The 15882-nt window shown below is 42.0% G+C and overlaps 1 protein-coding gene across 1 annotated transcript in view; it reads right to left on the bottom strand.

The window, feature by feature from the left end:
• The window catches only part of alcama (activated leukocyte cell adhesion molecule a), a 359230-nt gene extending 356041 nt beyond the window's left edge, over positions 1 to 3189 (bottom strand). The window contains exon 1 of the mRNA XM_072260226.1: positions 2825 to 3189. Coding sequence (XP_072116327.1) covers positions 2825 to 2891 — 67 coding nt within the window. The 5' untranslated portion in view covers positions 2892 to 3189. The remainder of the gene's footprint in view (positions 1 to 2824) is intronic.
• Positions 3190 to 15882: the final 12693 nt, after the last annotated feature.

Below are 15882 nucleotides of genomic sequence, written 5' to 3'. Positions count from 1 at the left end.
TTTCAAGAAAGGTGAATGAATTCTCCATAAAAATCTAGATGACAGTCCATACCAGATGAATTGTATGTTGTCTTTTTAGAGAGATTGGTTTGACACAAGGATATCTGTATATTATGTGCGGGTATGAGAGAAGGAAAGTAGTATGAACACTGGAGTCTGAAATAAACACAGAAAATGCTATGTTAAAAGACAACACTCCGGTTACTGACCCTCTATCAGAAAAACATCTCCGGGTGGATGGGTGGAGATACGTCTCTACCAAAAGAGGTGTAAGGTACTCATTCCCTCCACTAGCCAAAAGAGGTGTAAGGTACTCATTCCCTCCACTAGCCTGCAGGGCATCTCTGCGCAAAGTGTAGCACCTGCTTCCCGCCCGCCCCCCCCCCCAACACCCGAATCAGGGCCATGTGAAGCCACGGGAGCAGGTGGTGGATGGTCCTATGAGCAGCCGGTGCATATCACAAGTCTTGGTTAGGTAACCGCTGACACCAGGCAGGCAATCTCTGAAGAGTATCGATAGTGGGTGGAGTCACCAGTTTTGTAAAGATACCTTGGCAATGGCAAACCACTTCTTTAGAAAGATTTGCCAAGAACAATTATGGTCAAAGACCATGATCGCCCACATCGTACGACATGACATATAATGAATGAAAGAATCTAACAGAAAAGCATTGGGGTGCATACAAGTATAATTTCAAGAGCACTACTGGAAGAAACATACAGCACATTGTCAAAAAGGGTTTTGATTCAATACAAGATCATATTAAAACATTGAAGTGAGGATTCCAAAAATATTAATAATTATTCTTTGAATACATCTTCCTGCTGACTTCAACATGCTGGAAACCAGCAAAAAGACTAAAACAATATTGAAATAATCAAGGCATTTAGCATGATGCTATGACTGAAAGTAGATTATTTGTAACAATGCATTCCAGAGTGCAAAATTGACCTCAGGTCAAAACTAAATAGAACAATTAACCCCTCCCTAAAGAATGCAGTATATCTGGAGATAGTTAGTAAATGAAAGTTTAAGTATTAGACTTAACAACAGCAATGTTGTTCAGTACATTAATTAAAAAAGTAAATGCTGTAGTTCAGAGTAAATATGCTAATACAGGAAAAATAAATGCAAGTTAATATTTTTGAGGTTGTGCCTTGGGCAAAACCAAATTCAAATGAAACATTAATCTATCTTTCACTTCATTAGTCCTGGATCATTTGTTACCGAGTTCCAATATTTTCTGTCCTAATTGACATTTTCACAATGCTGTTTTATTTATCTGCAATGTGACTGTGGATACTGAATGATTTACTTCAGCACGGGTTAGTTTTTTAAAAACCAAAATTCTTGGAACTGAATATCAGTTAAAGAATAACAAACACGCCCTTCTCGTATTTGAAAATAATCTTGTCCGGCTACTTATCCGCCAACACTTTCCCGCTGTCTTCCATGTCAATTTGATTGAAAGCCGCTAGCACGCTTTAAACTACCCATTCATTCTACTCGGCGAAATAATACAGGAAAATTCGGAAGGGAACACGTTTCATTTTTCATCAAGTTCTAAATCAAAACTTTCGATAGTCTGAAATTCGTAGTCATACTGACAGTGATGCTATTCATAATTTGTTGCACAACCGCGCCCGCCTAATTGGGCGCCGTACTGACTCGGCCAAAAGTACTGTACCACGAAATAAAAATACTTAACTTTTTAAAAAGTTCAAAATGGAAGAAACAAAACTCCCGAAATTCAGATTAGGAACAAATGCCCATTCCCACAACAGTCAAATCACATTTCTACTCGTTTTGAGTTATATTTCATCGGTTACTCCAAAATAGTCTGCTCGTGTTTGGGACCACTAACACAACCTTGTTAGTGATTCCTGGCGGGATAACGAATTGAGAGAATATTCTACGACCTGTCATCATCACAGGGCACAGAGCCACAGGCAAGAGCTGCTGACTTCTTGTTGAATGATCAGTGACCCGCCAAGAAATGGGGAGAATTCTACTCTGATCAACATGTCAAAGCTTCGGGGCAGCTTCGTCGCTAATTGCCCTACATTTACACAGGATGGGGGGGGGGGGGGTAGCTTTTTAAAAATAAATAACCAATGTGCCATCTGCCAATGAATCGCTTACAGAAGATAAAATGTAAAGACTGGTACGAGTAATTAAAACTTAAACGTGATGTTCGCGTTTGAATCTGATATATGGCAGTGACGATTTTAGTCATTTCCCTAAACAAATAGCAACTGTACTCGATAATTTACCCACAGACCGAACACCACTGTATGATTTACTGATGAAAACACTAAACAGACCTCAATTGCTTCGCAACTGTCCCTAACCATATTTTCCCCCTAATACAATATTTGCTATTCGGTCTGCACGTTTTGCAGGTGCTCTACCAGCAAGCCCAGACAAACAAGTTTTTTGTCCCTCTATTTTCCCCTCCAACCACCCCCCTTCCCCTCCCTTCTTTCCTCCCTCTTTCCGCCTTTTCCTTCAACCAGCGTGCAAACAAACCTAGAGTGTGTTGTGAAATTGAGGTCTTTTAAAAGAACACAGTGTAATCATCAATAAAAACACTGCAGTACAACCTCAATTGCAACAAGGAGAAATGGTTTAGGGCAACAATACAAATGGGTTCATTTAAAGAACATGGGAGCGAGGAAGTAAAATTGAACTGCCCAGCCCAATTGCGCGTTACTTGGACCGTTCAAACGAAACTAAGAAAAAAAAAGTTAGAACAAATCTTTCATCACACACCTACCAAAACACACATAATGTTAAAACAACATTAGTAATTGCATCTCTCACCTTGAATCCCTCTCCCCAAAATGAGGATCAAAAGCTGCAGGAACATCCCGGTGCACGAAGCTTTCATTTTCAGTCCGCAATCGCCGCAGATCAACGAGGCTTAAAGAACCAGGATAAAACAAAAAAAAAACTTTCACTCTCTCTCTCTTTCTCTCAGAGGTCTCCTTTAAGTTTCTTGCTGGCTTTAACTTGCCAGCGTACGCGTCGCTCGGTGTCAAGGAGATTGGCACGGCGGTGCGGCGCTCGGGCTCCAGATGTCAGCGGGATCGATTGCGAACAGCTGAAGCTAACTCGCGCGGCTTCGCTCCTGGAGCAGGTGATCCTCTCCACGGCGCCGACGTGTGCCCACACGCGCGCTCAGCAGGCCACCCGGGGGCGTGGTGGGTGGGAGGCCGAGGGGGGTGGGGGGGGTGGTTGAGATGGTTGCGCAATGTCTTCTGGAGGTTGAAGTCCCAACACCTGGGTCTCTGAAGTGTCAGGACACGAAGATAAACTCGCTCTATAATCGATGTGCCAGATTTTTTAAAAAAAGGCAGCAGTCCTGCTGTGGATCAGATACATCAACAGAAAATGCTCCAATTACGCCGTAGGACAGGCAGCGGTGTTGCTGCAACTAAATGAGGCAGCAAATGCTGGAAGTTCTCAGGTAGCATTGTAGGAGAAGGAGAGAGGCTGAATTCGAGATTAATGCCCTGCTTGAGTATTTACGGCGTTTATTTCTGTGATTTTTCTGAGACGTTGTAAGCAGTGTGCCAATTCACAGAGACTGATTTTTAACAACAGTTGGTTCGTTTGATCTCTGCTGGTGCATCATTAGTACATGGATATGGTTTCTGTACCAAGGTTAAGCAAAACCAAAGAATCACTGTTTCATAGTTAGCCGTTCAGGAGACGAGAAGAATCAAAAGTGGTTTGCTGGGCATGTGTGAGTTTCAAGTATGCAGGAAAATAAGAAGAGGAAGAATGAGATTTCAGTTCTGGGATCTGGAATGGTCCTAGCGAGCTAAACAGTCTCCTTTTTTTTAAAAAACAAGTCTTTTCCAAGAGAGTAGTAGAGCTTTGGAAGTGTGTACCCAAAAAGGACTGGAGGTGAGTGCAATCTAGAAAAAAAGGGAAACTTGTTTAGATAGTTGTAGAATCAAGGGATATGGGGTTAAGCAGGAAAGTCAGGTGAGGTAAAAGGGTCAGCCATAATCTTAATGAATTGGCTCCACTCTTTTGGCAGTTGTGTCTTATTCTTAGAGTTTAGCCTGAACACATTCAGATGCAGATGCTTACAGAGCAGCAAAGGCGAGAACATTATTTTGAAAGTAAGTAAACAATACTAGTGATTAAATATACAACATTTTGCACACACAAAATATTATGAGGAAATATGAAGTATTATGAAATACCATACATGAACAAATGCTTCTAACAATTTTAAACAGTTTTCACTTTAAACCCCAACTGCAACTTAAACTAACATATATTTCCCTTTAACTCTGACCATAAGAGCAACTCCCCCGATAATCACTCCAGGAGTTTGTTCCTAAATCTACAGGTGATCACTGCGTTCTTCAGTTCTTAAAGGTTGCACCGAAGTTTGCCCCCAAAGATTTTTATTGCACAAAATCAAAGAAAGGTCCAACCTTTCTTCACAAGATAAATTGGCTTCTACAGATATTACTACTGTAAACCTTCGCAAACCTGCTTCCATGAATAAGACCAATGGTTGGGTTGAGTTGTTCTCCGATCTTGGCAACTTACTTGCAAACATTTCGTCACCATACAAGGAGACATCATCAGTGCACTGTTAATTGTGGTGTCCTCTGAATGTTTGGCCTTTATAAAACCAATACTGTTCACACTATTCCAGATGAGGTCTTACCAATGCCCAGGGGAATTTTAGAACTTGCCTTCAGTCTTCCTTTGCAATAAAGAAGGACAGCCTGTTGGTCTTCCCAAAAGAAGTCTCGTACAAATCTCTCACTTTTTAAATAACATATTTTTTCAGTCAAGATGGTCAAATTCACATTTTTCCATATTATACTCTGTTTGGCAGATCGTCCCCACTTGTGTCGAAATTATGCAAAAAACTCTGGAGGGAAAGCACATAATTATGTCATTGGGTTAACCCTAGATTAAAATTACAGGCAAAAAGGTCTAGATCTAGAATATTGTATTGCCTTACTCGTCTCCAGATATAATTTATTAAATTCTTACTTTACCCAGTATGACGCTAAAGACTACTTGACAAGCATGTGTTTGCATCTGTCTACGTGGATAGAGTTCACATAGATGGATACAGATGGGCAAAGCCAAACACATGTTTGTGCATAGCCTCTCCCTCTGTAATTGTCTCTCAACCTCTCTTCCAAGAAATTCCACTCTCACAGTCCACTGTCCTCAAGCGTTCTCTCTCTCTCTCTCAGCCCCCAGTTTTTTTCCTCAGCCTTCTCTATTCCAACCTTTCAGATACCTGCATATTCAAGCTATCATTGACACCTTTAGCAAAGCACATGAGGTATTATGCCTTAAACTAAACAACAAAAAGACATAAGCTAACAGAAGCTCTGCAGATGCTGGAGATCCAAAGCAACACACACAAAATGCTGGAGGAACTCAACAGGCCAGACAGTATCTATGGAAAAGAGTACAGTTGACGTTACTCTTTTCTATAGATGCTGCCTGGCCTGCTGAGTTCCTCCAGCATTTTGTATATGATGAAAAGACAAAGGCTTATTATTAACCTTCCCCAATGCACAAATTACACACTTGCCCACCTCCCTTCCTCCTTCTAACAATCAAGATTCATGGTGAGATCCTGGACACTCCCCACCTCAGAAGCTGTGTTTCAGTGAAGTGAGACACCAAAAAAGATCTATATTTGTGCCCCAACATTGACATCAATCATCTGAGAATAGAACATTCAGAGCCCCAAGTCATCAAACCTGAACCTAAGTTTACGTTCCACCCAACATATTCCTGTGTGTTTCAAAGACCCAGACCATTTCAAACCAATGGAGAGGTACTTCCAGTTCTGCAATCCACTGGCAGGATAGTCTCAGTGTCTTTTATGGTTTTGTGTGAAGTAAATTGTAGTTTGGTTCTGCATCTTTCCTTCATTATTCCCTGTATTTATACAGGATGGCATGGTAGCATACTGGTTAGCAAACGCTTTACCGCACTAGCGATTAGCGATAGAGATTCAATTCCTCCCGCAGTCTATGAGAATTTATACATTCTCCCTGTGACTGCTGGCTGTTCCAGTTTCCTTCCACATTAGGAGAGGGTTAGGGTCAGGGCTAGTAAGTTCTGGGCATGCCATGTTGGCACCAGAAGTATGGCTACACTTGCCCCCCTATACCTTCTTGGACTATGCTGGTTGTTGACTCAATTGACACATTTCATTGTATATTTCGATGTATATGTGACAAGTAACACTAATTTTTAAATCTTTATTGTTACAGACAAAGCCTCTGGTGATTACTTATTGAAATATTTCATTTCAACAAGGACAACACAAACAAGAAGCGGCTATTTAACTAAATAGCTACATTCTTTGGAAAGGCCTTCAGCAAAAATTGACCAAAATTTCCCCACAGTATCAAATAAAAATAGCCCTGTGTTTAACGCATAGGTATTGGAGCACCAGCAGAGAATTACCGTCTGTCTGTTCCTAAATCTCTGCCCACACAATGTTCAAGCAATATCCTTTCACAAAAACCTGCACAGAGGGCTGCATTAATACTAGATTCAACTCTATTTTCCTCCAATCATTTATGACAAATTATTAGACAATGTGTGATGTTGTTTGAGGAGTATATTGGTCAGGAAGACGTGTGCTCACCTGAAAGAAAAGGTGGGCACTTGTCTAAAAGCCTTTTCTATCACCATAAGATTTCCTCGGTTAGACCAGACTCAGTGGGGAAATTTTCTTTCACCCGAAAGGTGGCGGGTGTGTGGACATTTAAGCATTACTTCAATAAACTCATGCGTGCAAAGTGATGGAAGGTAGGAATTGGTTAGGTATCTGTTTTCAACCAGCACAAACATGATGGGCCAAATGGCCTCTTCCTGTGTTGTGGCTTTTCTATGATTCAGTGCATTTTCATTGTGTTGCAAAACACATGGCCATTGTGAGTTTGAACCTGATTCTGCACAAATGAGCAATGTGGCAACATCAAGTGACAACAGGACTGAAAATGACTGATTTTTTTGAAGGGCAATATCGGGAACAGCCACTTGGCCATCAGTATTATATCCTAAGAACTGTTACGGCTGGAAAGAGATGAGATCTCGGAAAATGGGTCTCAGAAAATTTAGCACTGGAAGTCAAAAGAATGCACATATGTAAATACAAGACTTGAGTATGTCTAGTCTAGGTAGTTCTGCCTTGGAAATGAAGGGATGAAAAATGCACACAAAATGCTGGAGGAACTCAGCAGGGCAGCCAGCAACTATGGGGTGGAGGGGGAGGGGAATGAACAGTCAATGTTTTGGGCCACGACCCGTCATCAGGATTGGAAAGGTACACCTGAAATATTGCCTGTCCGTTCCCCTCTATAGATGCAGCCTAACCTGCAGAGTCCCTCTAGCATTTTATGTGTTGCTCAAGACACCCAGCGTCTGTAGGATCTCTTGTGTCTTGGAATTGGAGGATGATTAGCTGATGCATCAGAATTTAGCTCATAGGCAGAAAAAACCCAGTGATGTTGCAACCACTCATTGACATTGACTGGTACAAGAAGAATAGTGTAACTGCAGCAATTTGAGAAAGCAATCTGAAGCAGCTCTGATTTTATAAAAAAAAACCTTTAATCACAGTATGGGGCCCTGCTGTGAAATTGGAAAGAACAGTTTCAATTAAATGAAAGTCAATGTCATCAATCTGCCTTTAGTACGCGTGCATTAAATGAGCAAATGAATCTGAAAAACAAGGAAGAGACTATAGTGGGACGAGTCAGTTGGACATCCTTCATCTTTCTGAGCTGAATTGGGTGGAAACAAACGGGTCTCCTGAGTCTACAGGCACAAATAAGATACAAGTTAGTCAAGCTCCTGGAAAATCTACTCAGCCCCATGTTCTTACCCTATCCTCTTTCCCTCTCCCCTTCAGGGATTTTGTGGTACAGTTTTGGATAAAGGAAAAGGACATTTCTAAAGAGCCATAAGCTCCATTCTCAAATCCAGAATCAACAGTCTAGAAGCCCCCAAAACGATGACCCTTAATCCTATGGCTATGTGCCACTTACAATTTAGCCAACCATCACTAAATTACTTATCAGTAAGCATTCTTCTAGAAAGCCCGTTTCAACAAATGTTAATTCTATCAGTTAACAGCAGCACTGTGAGAAAAGCAGCATTCTTTATTTATGTTTGTTCAAATCATCGTGGATGCCGAAGTATTTGCAGAAATTAATATGTGGTGGTGAATATCCATGATATTAAGTGATCACCTTGTCCATGGGTAAAAGCCTATAAAAACAAAATAGTCAGGTTGTAAAGTTCAAAGTATTGAATTATTATCACCCCAGTTCCTGCACATTAAGATTCTGCTTTGGAAATAAGGTGACTTTTCCAGAGACAGTACTCGCAGCTGCATCTGACAGTCAGTCAAATAGAGCTTCTTTTCAGTTGTCTTTCATTTTATTTGCAATGTTAATAAATTTCCTGTTTGGTTTTCAGTTCACTGATCTGACCAGAGACTCTATCAGTCATAATCTGATATATTTACTTTGAATTGTGCTATTGTTCACTTGTCTAAAAATTTTAGTATCAGTTTGCCAACAGAATTTAAATTGTGTTGTAGCGATTTTTTATCACTGCTAGTTTTTCTTCTTTCTAATTCTGTTCAGTTTATCTTTCTCCTCGAGGCACTAATTCTTTTACTATGGATATTCTAATGGTCGATTGTAACCTCAGGTATTAATTCAGTATGATACACATGTAAATCTTTATTCTACCAGCAAGCTTTCTAACTCTGGAGGACATTGCACTGCAGACCCATTCCAAATACATTTCAACGCTTACACATCTTTGGTACCAGTAGGAGTTGCTGTTGAGCAACTATTTCCAGAAACCAAGTAGGTTTTTAATTATTTCGTTCGCTTTGCAAAAGTGAACTTAATTCTTAAGCAAAGTGGCAGTTTATATAGCTATATAACACCACTCATACATTTTACTTTATTTGTACTTAAGCAATGCAATGCAAGAGCCTGATCAAGCTAACTAGTATTCATTGAAGTCATGCCTCCAACTGCTTCTGAAAGTCATTTCACAAGTTTTAGAAATTTGCTGGAGGTTATGGTAGAGAGTAGGCACACTGCACACCTCTAAATCCCTTGGTGGAAGAGGAGAAAGAGATGTATGCAACGGCCCACAAACTCAATTCGATTCACACTCAGCCATTGGGTGGTTGCTTTCAAGTGGACATTTTAAGCGAAACGCCTGGGATATGTCCACAGTACCATAAGAAGTTTAACTGTCTCCCACAAAAGCTAGCAAGGTCAGTAAAGAAATCAAGAAATTCTATCACTATTAACTGCACCATTAATCTTGCACCTAGTTCCGTACTGCTATAATACATCCAATAAAGATTGCCATCAATCAGGATTTTTAACTTACAATCATATGCTGCATCACACCCTCATGCACTAGTTCCAAACCTCAATCTCACGTCTCAAGGCCAGAATAATGCCAAACGTACTGTTCTACAATGCACTCATAAACGCAACAATGATATTATGGCTCTGAATGCTCTTCGAAGGGGTCACTCCAGCAATCTGACATCAAACACATTATTAGGATTGGTGAGTTCCTGAACCGGCAGTGATTCTATAGAGCCTGTGTTGGTTGTCTTTTTTCAGGATGGCAGAACTCATGATCCCACCACTGCTGTTCCACTAATGTCCTTACTATAATTTATCACTGGTAAATGTGTGGCAAATCCTGGCCATCAAGTGCAGTCTGTTCTTATGAAAGTGATCACGATTTTACCAGCTCTGCCAGCTACTGATTGAACACAGGAGAGTGCACAGTAGTAGCAGGCGATGAAATGTGCAAAGGGTGATATTTTTGAGTAACTCTATCCTTTTGGACCTGATTAGATGGATTAATAGAGTTTGGATTGTTGATTTGGTGTAGTCTTCAGGTAATTAACAATAGAGAGAAGATTATATGAGAATTATAAAAAGTTTTAAAAATTGATTTATGAAATGTTGGTGTCAATTCTGCTCTTGAGAAGATGGTCAAGAGCTACCAACTTGACCTGCTGGAAGGCTTATGATGAAGGTACACCTCTGATATGTCACCTGGATCTCTAGGTCTGCTGACTCTCTTTCACTTCATGTTGAAGGCCTGGAGGTATGGATACAAGCATCTCTATCAATTGCAAAGTTGATTGTTGAGGCTCTACTGGAGCCTCAGCAATTTCTCAATTTTTGTAAGTTTAATGATCTCCATCAAGCGAATGTCTTCAGCAAGTTCCACTCTTAATCTTTACCCAACAGTCATTAAAGATGTGTTCATATAGTGCAGGTTAGCTATTGAAGGTGATGGGTGGGTTTCTTCCTGATACCAAACGTTAAGCTTCAACTCTATTGTGAACGCTTGTTCATAGAGTCTTAAGCACAGAAGCAGGCAGTTAAGGTCAATAGATGCACACCGACCATCAAACACCCAGTTGCATCCACATTCCCATCAACCTTTGTAGATCCCAGCACCCACCTATTCAGCAGGGGACAATTAACCTACTAACATATTTTTGGGGATATAGGAGGAAACTGGAGGACCCAGAGGAAATGCATGTAGTCACAGCAACAATGCATAAATTCCAAAAAGATAATACCGGGTGTAAGGATCAGACACAGGCCATCAGAGATGTGAGGCAGTAGTTCTAGCTGCCTCACTGATGTGATATTCTTTGGATTTACACTAGTTAATTTACCAGGTCACTGCCCACTCAACTTACTTTGCATATTCACATATAATGCACTCAGTATCATTTGTGATTTGCAAATGAAGTTGGAGATAAGTTGTCACTGTAACTCCAAATAATGGGCATTGTTACATCTTATTTTGATGTGCCGGGGGCAAAATAAAGGCATCAGTGGTCACTGTATCGGAGTGGGCAGTGGAGTGACTGGGAGCAGAGCGTAGGGCTTTGGCTTCAACGTGCTTCGGCGGTAGAGGAGAAGAGGCGAGAGCGAAGCACCAACTCTTTTTTTCTCCCTCCCCTTTCACGAATCGGCTCGGACAGACAGGAACAGCAGGGCTTTCACAGCTAATGGTATGAGCTAACGGTTTAAAAAGTATGTCTGTCTGGCAAGGTAAGTGGGTGAGTAGACTTATTTTTCCTGTTTCATTCCTGTAGAATTAGATAGCATGCCTGCAGGGTTAGTGCTTTGTTCAGGGTGTCAGATGTGGGAATCCTGGGAGACCTCCAGCCTCCCTGATGGCCACATCTGCGCCAGGTGCACCGAGATGCAGCTCCTCAGAGACCGTGTTAGGGATCTGGAGCTGCAGCTTGATGACCTACTGCTTATCAGGGAAAATGAAGAGGTGATAGACAGGAGCTACAGGGAGGTAGTCATCCCTAGGGTACAGGGGTCAGAAAACTGGGTCACTGTCAAGCGAGGGAAGGGAAATGCCCAGATAGTGGATAGCACACCTGTAGCTGTCCCCCTCAGCAACAAGTATCTTGTTCTGGATGCTGTTGAGGGGGATGACCTGACAGGGGACCCCCACGGTGACCGGGTCTCTGGCACTGAGCCTGGCACTGTTGTGCAGGAGAGAAGGAGGGGGAAGAGAAATGCGGTAGTCGTCGGGGATTCCATAGTCAGGGGAATAGACAGGAGATTCTGTGAGCCTGACAGAGATACCCACATGGTGTGTTGCCTCCCAGGTGCCAGGGTACGGGATGTCTCGGATCGGGTCCTGAATATTCTGAAGGAGGAGGGTGAGCAGCCAGTTGTCTTGGTGATGTTGGTACCAATGACATAGATAGGACAAAGGAGGAGGTCCGGAAGGGAGATTTCCAGGAGTTAGGAAGGAAGCTGAGAAGCAGGACCTCCAGGGTAGTAATCTCGGGATTGCTACCTGTGCCACGTGCTAGCGAGGGCAAGAATAGTAGGATCAGGCAGATGAATGTGTGGCTGAGAGACTGATGCAGGGGGCAGGGCTTCAGATTCTTGGATCATTGGGATCACTTCTGGGGGAAGTATGACCTGTTCAAAAAGGACAGGTTACACCTGAACCCAAAGGGGACCAATATCCTGGCGGGAAAGTTTAATAGAGCTGTTAGGGAGGGTTTAAACTAATTTGGCAGGGGCATGGGAACCGGAATGACAGGGCGGAGGAAGGGGAAAACAGAAATAAATCTAAGATAGTGAGCAGTAAAGATGTCAGGAAAGACAGGCAAGTGATGGGGCAAATTTGTAGCCATTGGGATGAGTTGCAGTGCAATAAAGTTGCAGTGAAATCAAAGCCAAAAGTACCAAATACTGGTCTTAAGGTGTTAAACTTAAATGCACACAGCATAAGGAATAAGGTGGATGATCTTGTCGTACAGCTACAGATTGGCAGGTATGATGTTGTGGCCATCACTGAGACGTGGCTAAAGGATGCATGTCTCTGGGAGCTGAACGTCCAAGGATACACAGTGTAACGGAAGGATAGGAAGGTAGGCAGAGGGGGAGGCGTGGCTTTATTGGTAAGAAATGATATTAAATCATTAGAAAGAGGTGATATAGGATCGGAAGGTGCAGAATCTTTATGGGTTGAGCTAAGAAATTGCAGGGGTAAAAGGACCCTGATGGCAGTTATTTATAGGCCTCCAAACAGCTGCAGGGATGTGGACAAATTACAACAGGAAATAGAAAAGGCTTGTCAGAAGGGCAGTGTTATGATAATTGTGGGGGATTTTAACATGCGAGTGGATTGGGAAAATCAGGTCGGCACAGAATCTCAAGAGAGAGAATTTGTAGAATGTCTGCGAGATGGCTTTTTAGAACAGCTTGTTGTTGAGCCCACTAGGGGGTCAGCTGTACTGGATTGGGTATTGTGTAATGAACCAGAGGCGATTAGAGAGATTGAGGTGAAGGAACCCCTAGGAGACAGTGATCATAACATGACTGAGTTCACTGTGAAATTTGAAAAAGAGAAGCCGAAATCTAATGTGTCGGTATTTCAGTGGAGTAAAGGAAATTACAGTGACATGAGAGAGGAACTGGCCAAAGTTGACTGGAAAGGGACACTGGCGGGAAAGACAGCAGAGCAGCAGTGGCTGGAGTTTATGCGAGAAGTGAGGAAGGTGCAAGACAGGTATATTTCAAAAAAGAAGAAATTTTCGAATGGAAAAAGGATGCAACCGTGGTTGACAAGAGAAGTCAAAGCCAAAGTTAAAGCAAAGGAGAGTGCATGCAAGGAAGCAAAAATTAGTGGGAAGACAGAGGATTGGGAAGTTTTTAAAAGCTTACAAAAGGAAACTAAGAAGGTCATTAAGAGGGAAAAGATTAACTATGAAAGGAAGCTAGCAAATAATATCAAAGAGGATACTAAAACCTTTTCCAAGTATATAAAGAGTAAAAGACAGGTGAGAGTAGATATAGGACCGATAGAAAATGATGCTGGAGAAATTGTAATGGGAGATAAGGAGATGGCAGAGGAACTGAATGAGTATTTTGCATCAGTCTTCACTGAGGAAGACATCAGCAGTATACTGGACAAGGGTGGCAGGGAAGAGAAGTGTGCGCAGTCACAATTATGACAGAGAAAGTACTCAGGAAGCTGAATAGACTAAAGGTAGATAAATCTCCCGGACCAGATGGAATGCACCCTCGTGTTCTGAAGGTAGTAGCTGTGGAGATTGCGGAGGCATTAGCGATGATCTTTCAAAAGTCAATAGATTCTGGCATGGTTCCGGAGGACTGGAAGATTGCAAATGTCATTCTGCTATTTAAGAAGGGGGCAAGGAAGCAAAAAGGAAATTATAGACCTGTTAGCTTGACATCGGTGGTTGGGAAGTTGTTGGAGTCGATTGTCAAGGATGAGGTTACAGAGTACCCTGGAGGCATATGACAAGGTAGGCAGAACTCAGCATGGTTTCCTTAAAGGAAAATCCTACCTGACAAACCTATTACAATTTTTTGAGGAAATTACAAGTAGGCTAGACAAGGGAGATGCAGTGGATGTTGTATATTTGTATTTTCAGAAGGCCTTTGACAAGGTGCCACACATGAGGCTACTTAACAAGATAAGAGCCCATGGAATTACGGGAAAGTTACATACATGGATAGAGCGTTGGGTGATTGGCAGGAAACAGAGAGTGGGAATAAAGGGATCCTATTCTGGTTGGCTGCCGGTTACCAGTGGTGTTCCACAGGGGTCCGTGTTGGAGCTGCTTCTTTTTGCATTGTACATCAACGATTTGGATTATGGAATAGATGGTTTTGTGGCTAAGTTTGCTGACGATACGAAGATAGGTGGAGGGGCCGGTAGTGCTGAGGAAACGGAGAGTCTGCAGAGAGACTTGGATAGATTGGAAGAATGGGCAGAGAAATGGCAAATGAAGTACAATGTTGGAAAGTGTATGGTTATGCACTTTGGCAGAAATAATAAACGGGCAGACTATTATTTAAATGGGGAAATCATTCAAAGTTCGGAGATGCAATGGGACTTGGGAGTCCTCGTACAGGATACCCTTAAGGTTAACCTCCAGGTTGAGTCAGTAGTGAAGATGGCGAATGCAATGTTGGCATTCATTTCTAGAGGAATAGAGTATAGGAGCAGGGATGTGATGTTGAGGCTCTATAAAGCACTGGTGAGACCTCACTTGGAGTACTGTGGGCAGTTTTGGTCTCCTTATTTAAGAAAGGATGTGCTGATGTTGGAGGGGGTACAGAGAAGATTCACTAGGATGATTCCGGGAATGAGAGGGTTAACATATGAGGAACGTTTGTCCACTCTTGGACTGTATTCCTTGGAGTTTAGAAGAATGAGGGGAGACCTCATAGAAACACTTTGAATGTTGAAAGGCATGGACAGAGTGGATGTGGCAAAGTTGTTTCCCATGATGGGGGAGTCTAGTACAAGAGGGCATGACTTAAGGATTGAAGGGCACCCATTCAGAACAGAAATGTGAAGCGATATTTTTAGGCAGAGGGTGGTGAATCTATGGAATTTTTTGCCACGGGCAGCAGTGGAGGCCAAGTCATTGGGTGTATTTAAAGCAGAGATTGATAGGTATCTGAGTAGCCAGGGCATCAAAGGTTATGGTGAGAAGGTGGGGGAGTGGGACTAAATGGGAGAATGGATCAGCTCATGATAAAATGGCGGAGCAGACTCGATGGGCCGAATGGCCGACTTCTGCTCCTTTGTCTTATGGTCTTATGGTCTATGTATCAGTTGAATCAGACTGTTCTCAGGCATTTGCCCAAAGTATGTCCTTGAGCCACTGAAACAAGATGCTGTACCCTTCATTCCAAAGAACATTTCTTTGACTATGGTGACATGGCACACTTTTGAACCTGCCTTAATTCATCTGTTGTTAAAATTTTCATTCCAAGTTTGTGTCGTATCAGTTATTTCAATATTCTTATGTTCAGTGAAACATCACCAACTATTCACAAACCAGCAAATCTGAAGTGCTATTGGCCATTTCCTACCATTTTCTATGCACCAAATTTCACTCACCTTTGAGAACTGCTATTTTCAACATTATGTTGGTTTGTGGTCTCCCTTACATTCCAATAGAAAACTTCAATACTTGATCTCAGTTCGTTCCATCAGACAAGGAAATCTGAGATTTTTCCTGGCTCCCTTTAATGGACCAGTGATTTTCCAACAGCAGTTAACTTTTGACAGTTAGCTTCTGTTTTACAGAAATATGAAACGATACTAGGCCATGCTCTTCGGGGTATGGAATGTCTCGGTTAATTCCTAGAAAATTCATGGCATCTTTGCCAATGCTTGTGCTCTTCAGATGGTGAAGGTGAAATGGTTGATGGTTGTCACTTGCGGGGTAGCTATACACCGGTGATCCTTGGATAAAGAAGACAGAGAGTTAAAATAAATGA

This window comes from Mobula birostris, chromosome 6, assembly GCF_030028105.1.
Source record: "Mobula birostris isolate sMobBir1 chromosome 6, sMobBir1.hap1, whole genome shotgun sequence".
Lineage (NCBI taxonomy): Eukaryota > Metazoa > Chordata > Chondrichthyes > Myliobatiformes > Myliobatidae > Mobula > Mobula birostris.
This window is presented reverse-complemented; position numbering and strand designations above follow the sequence as displayed.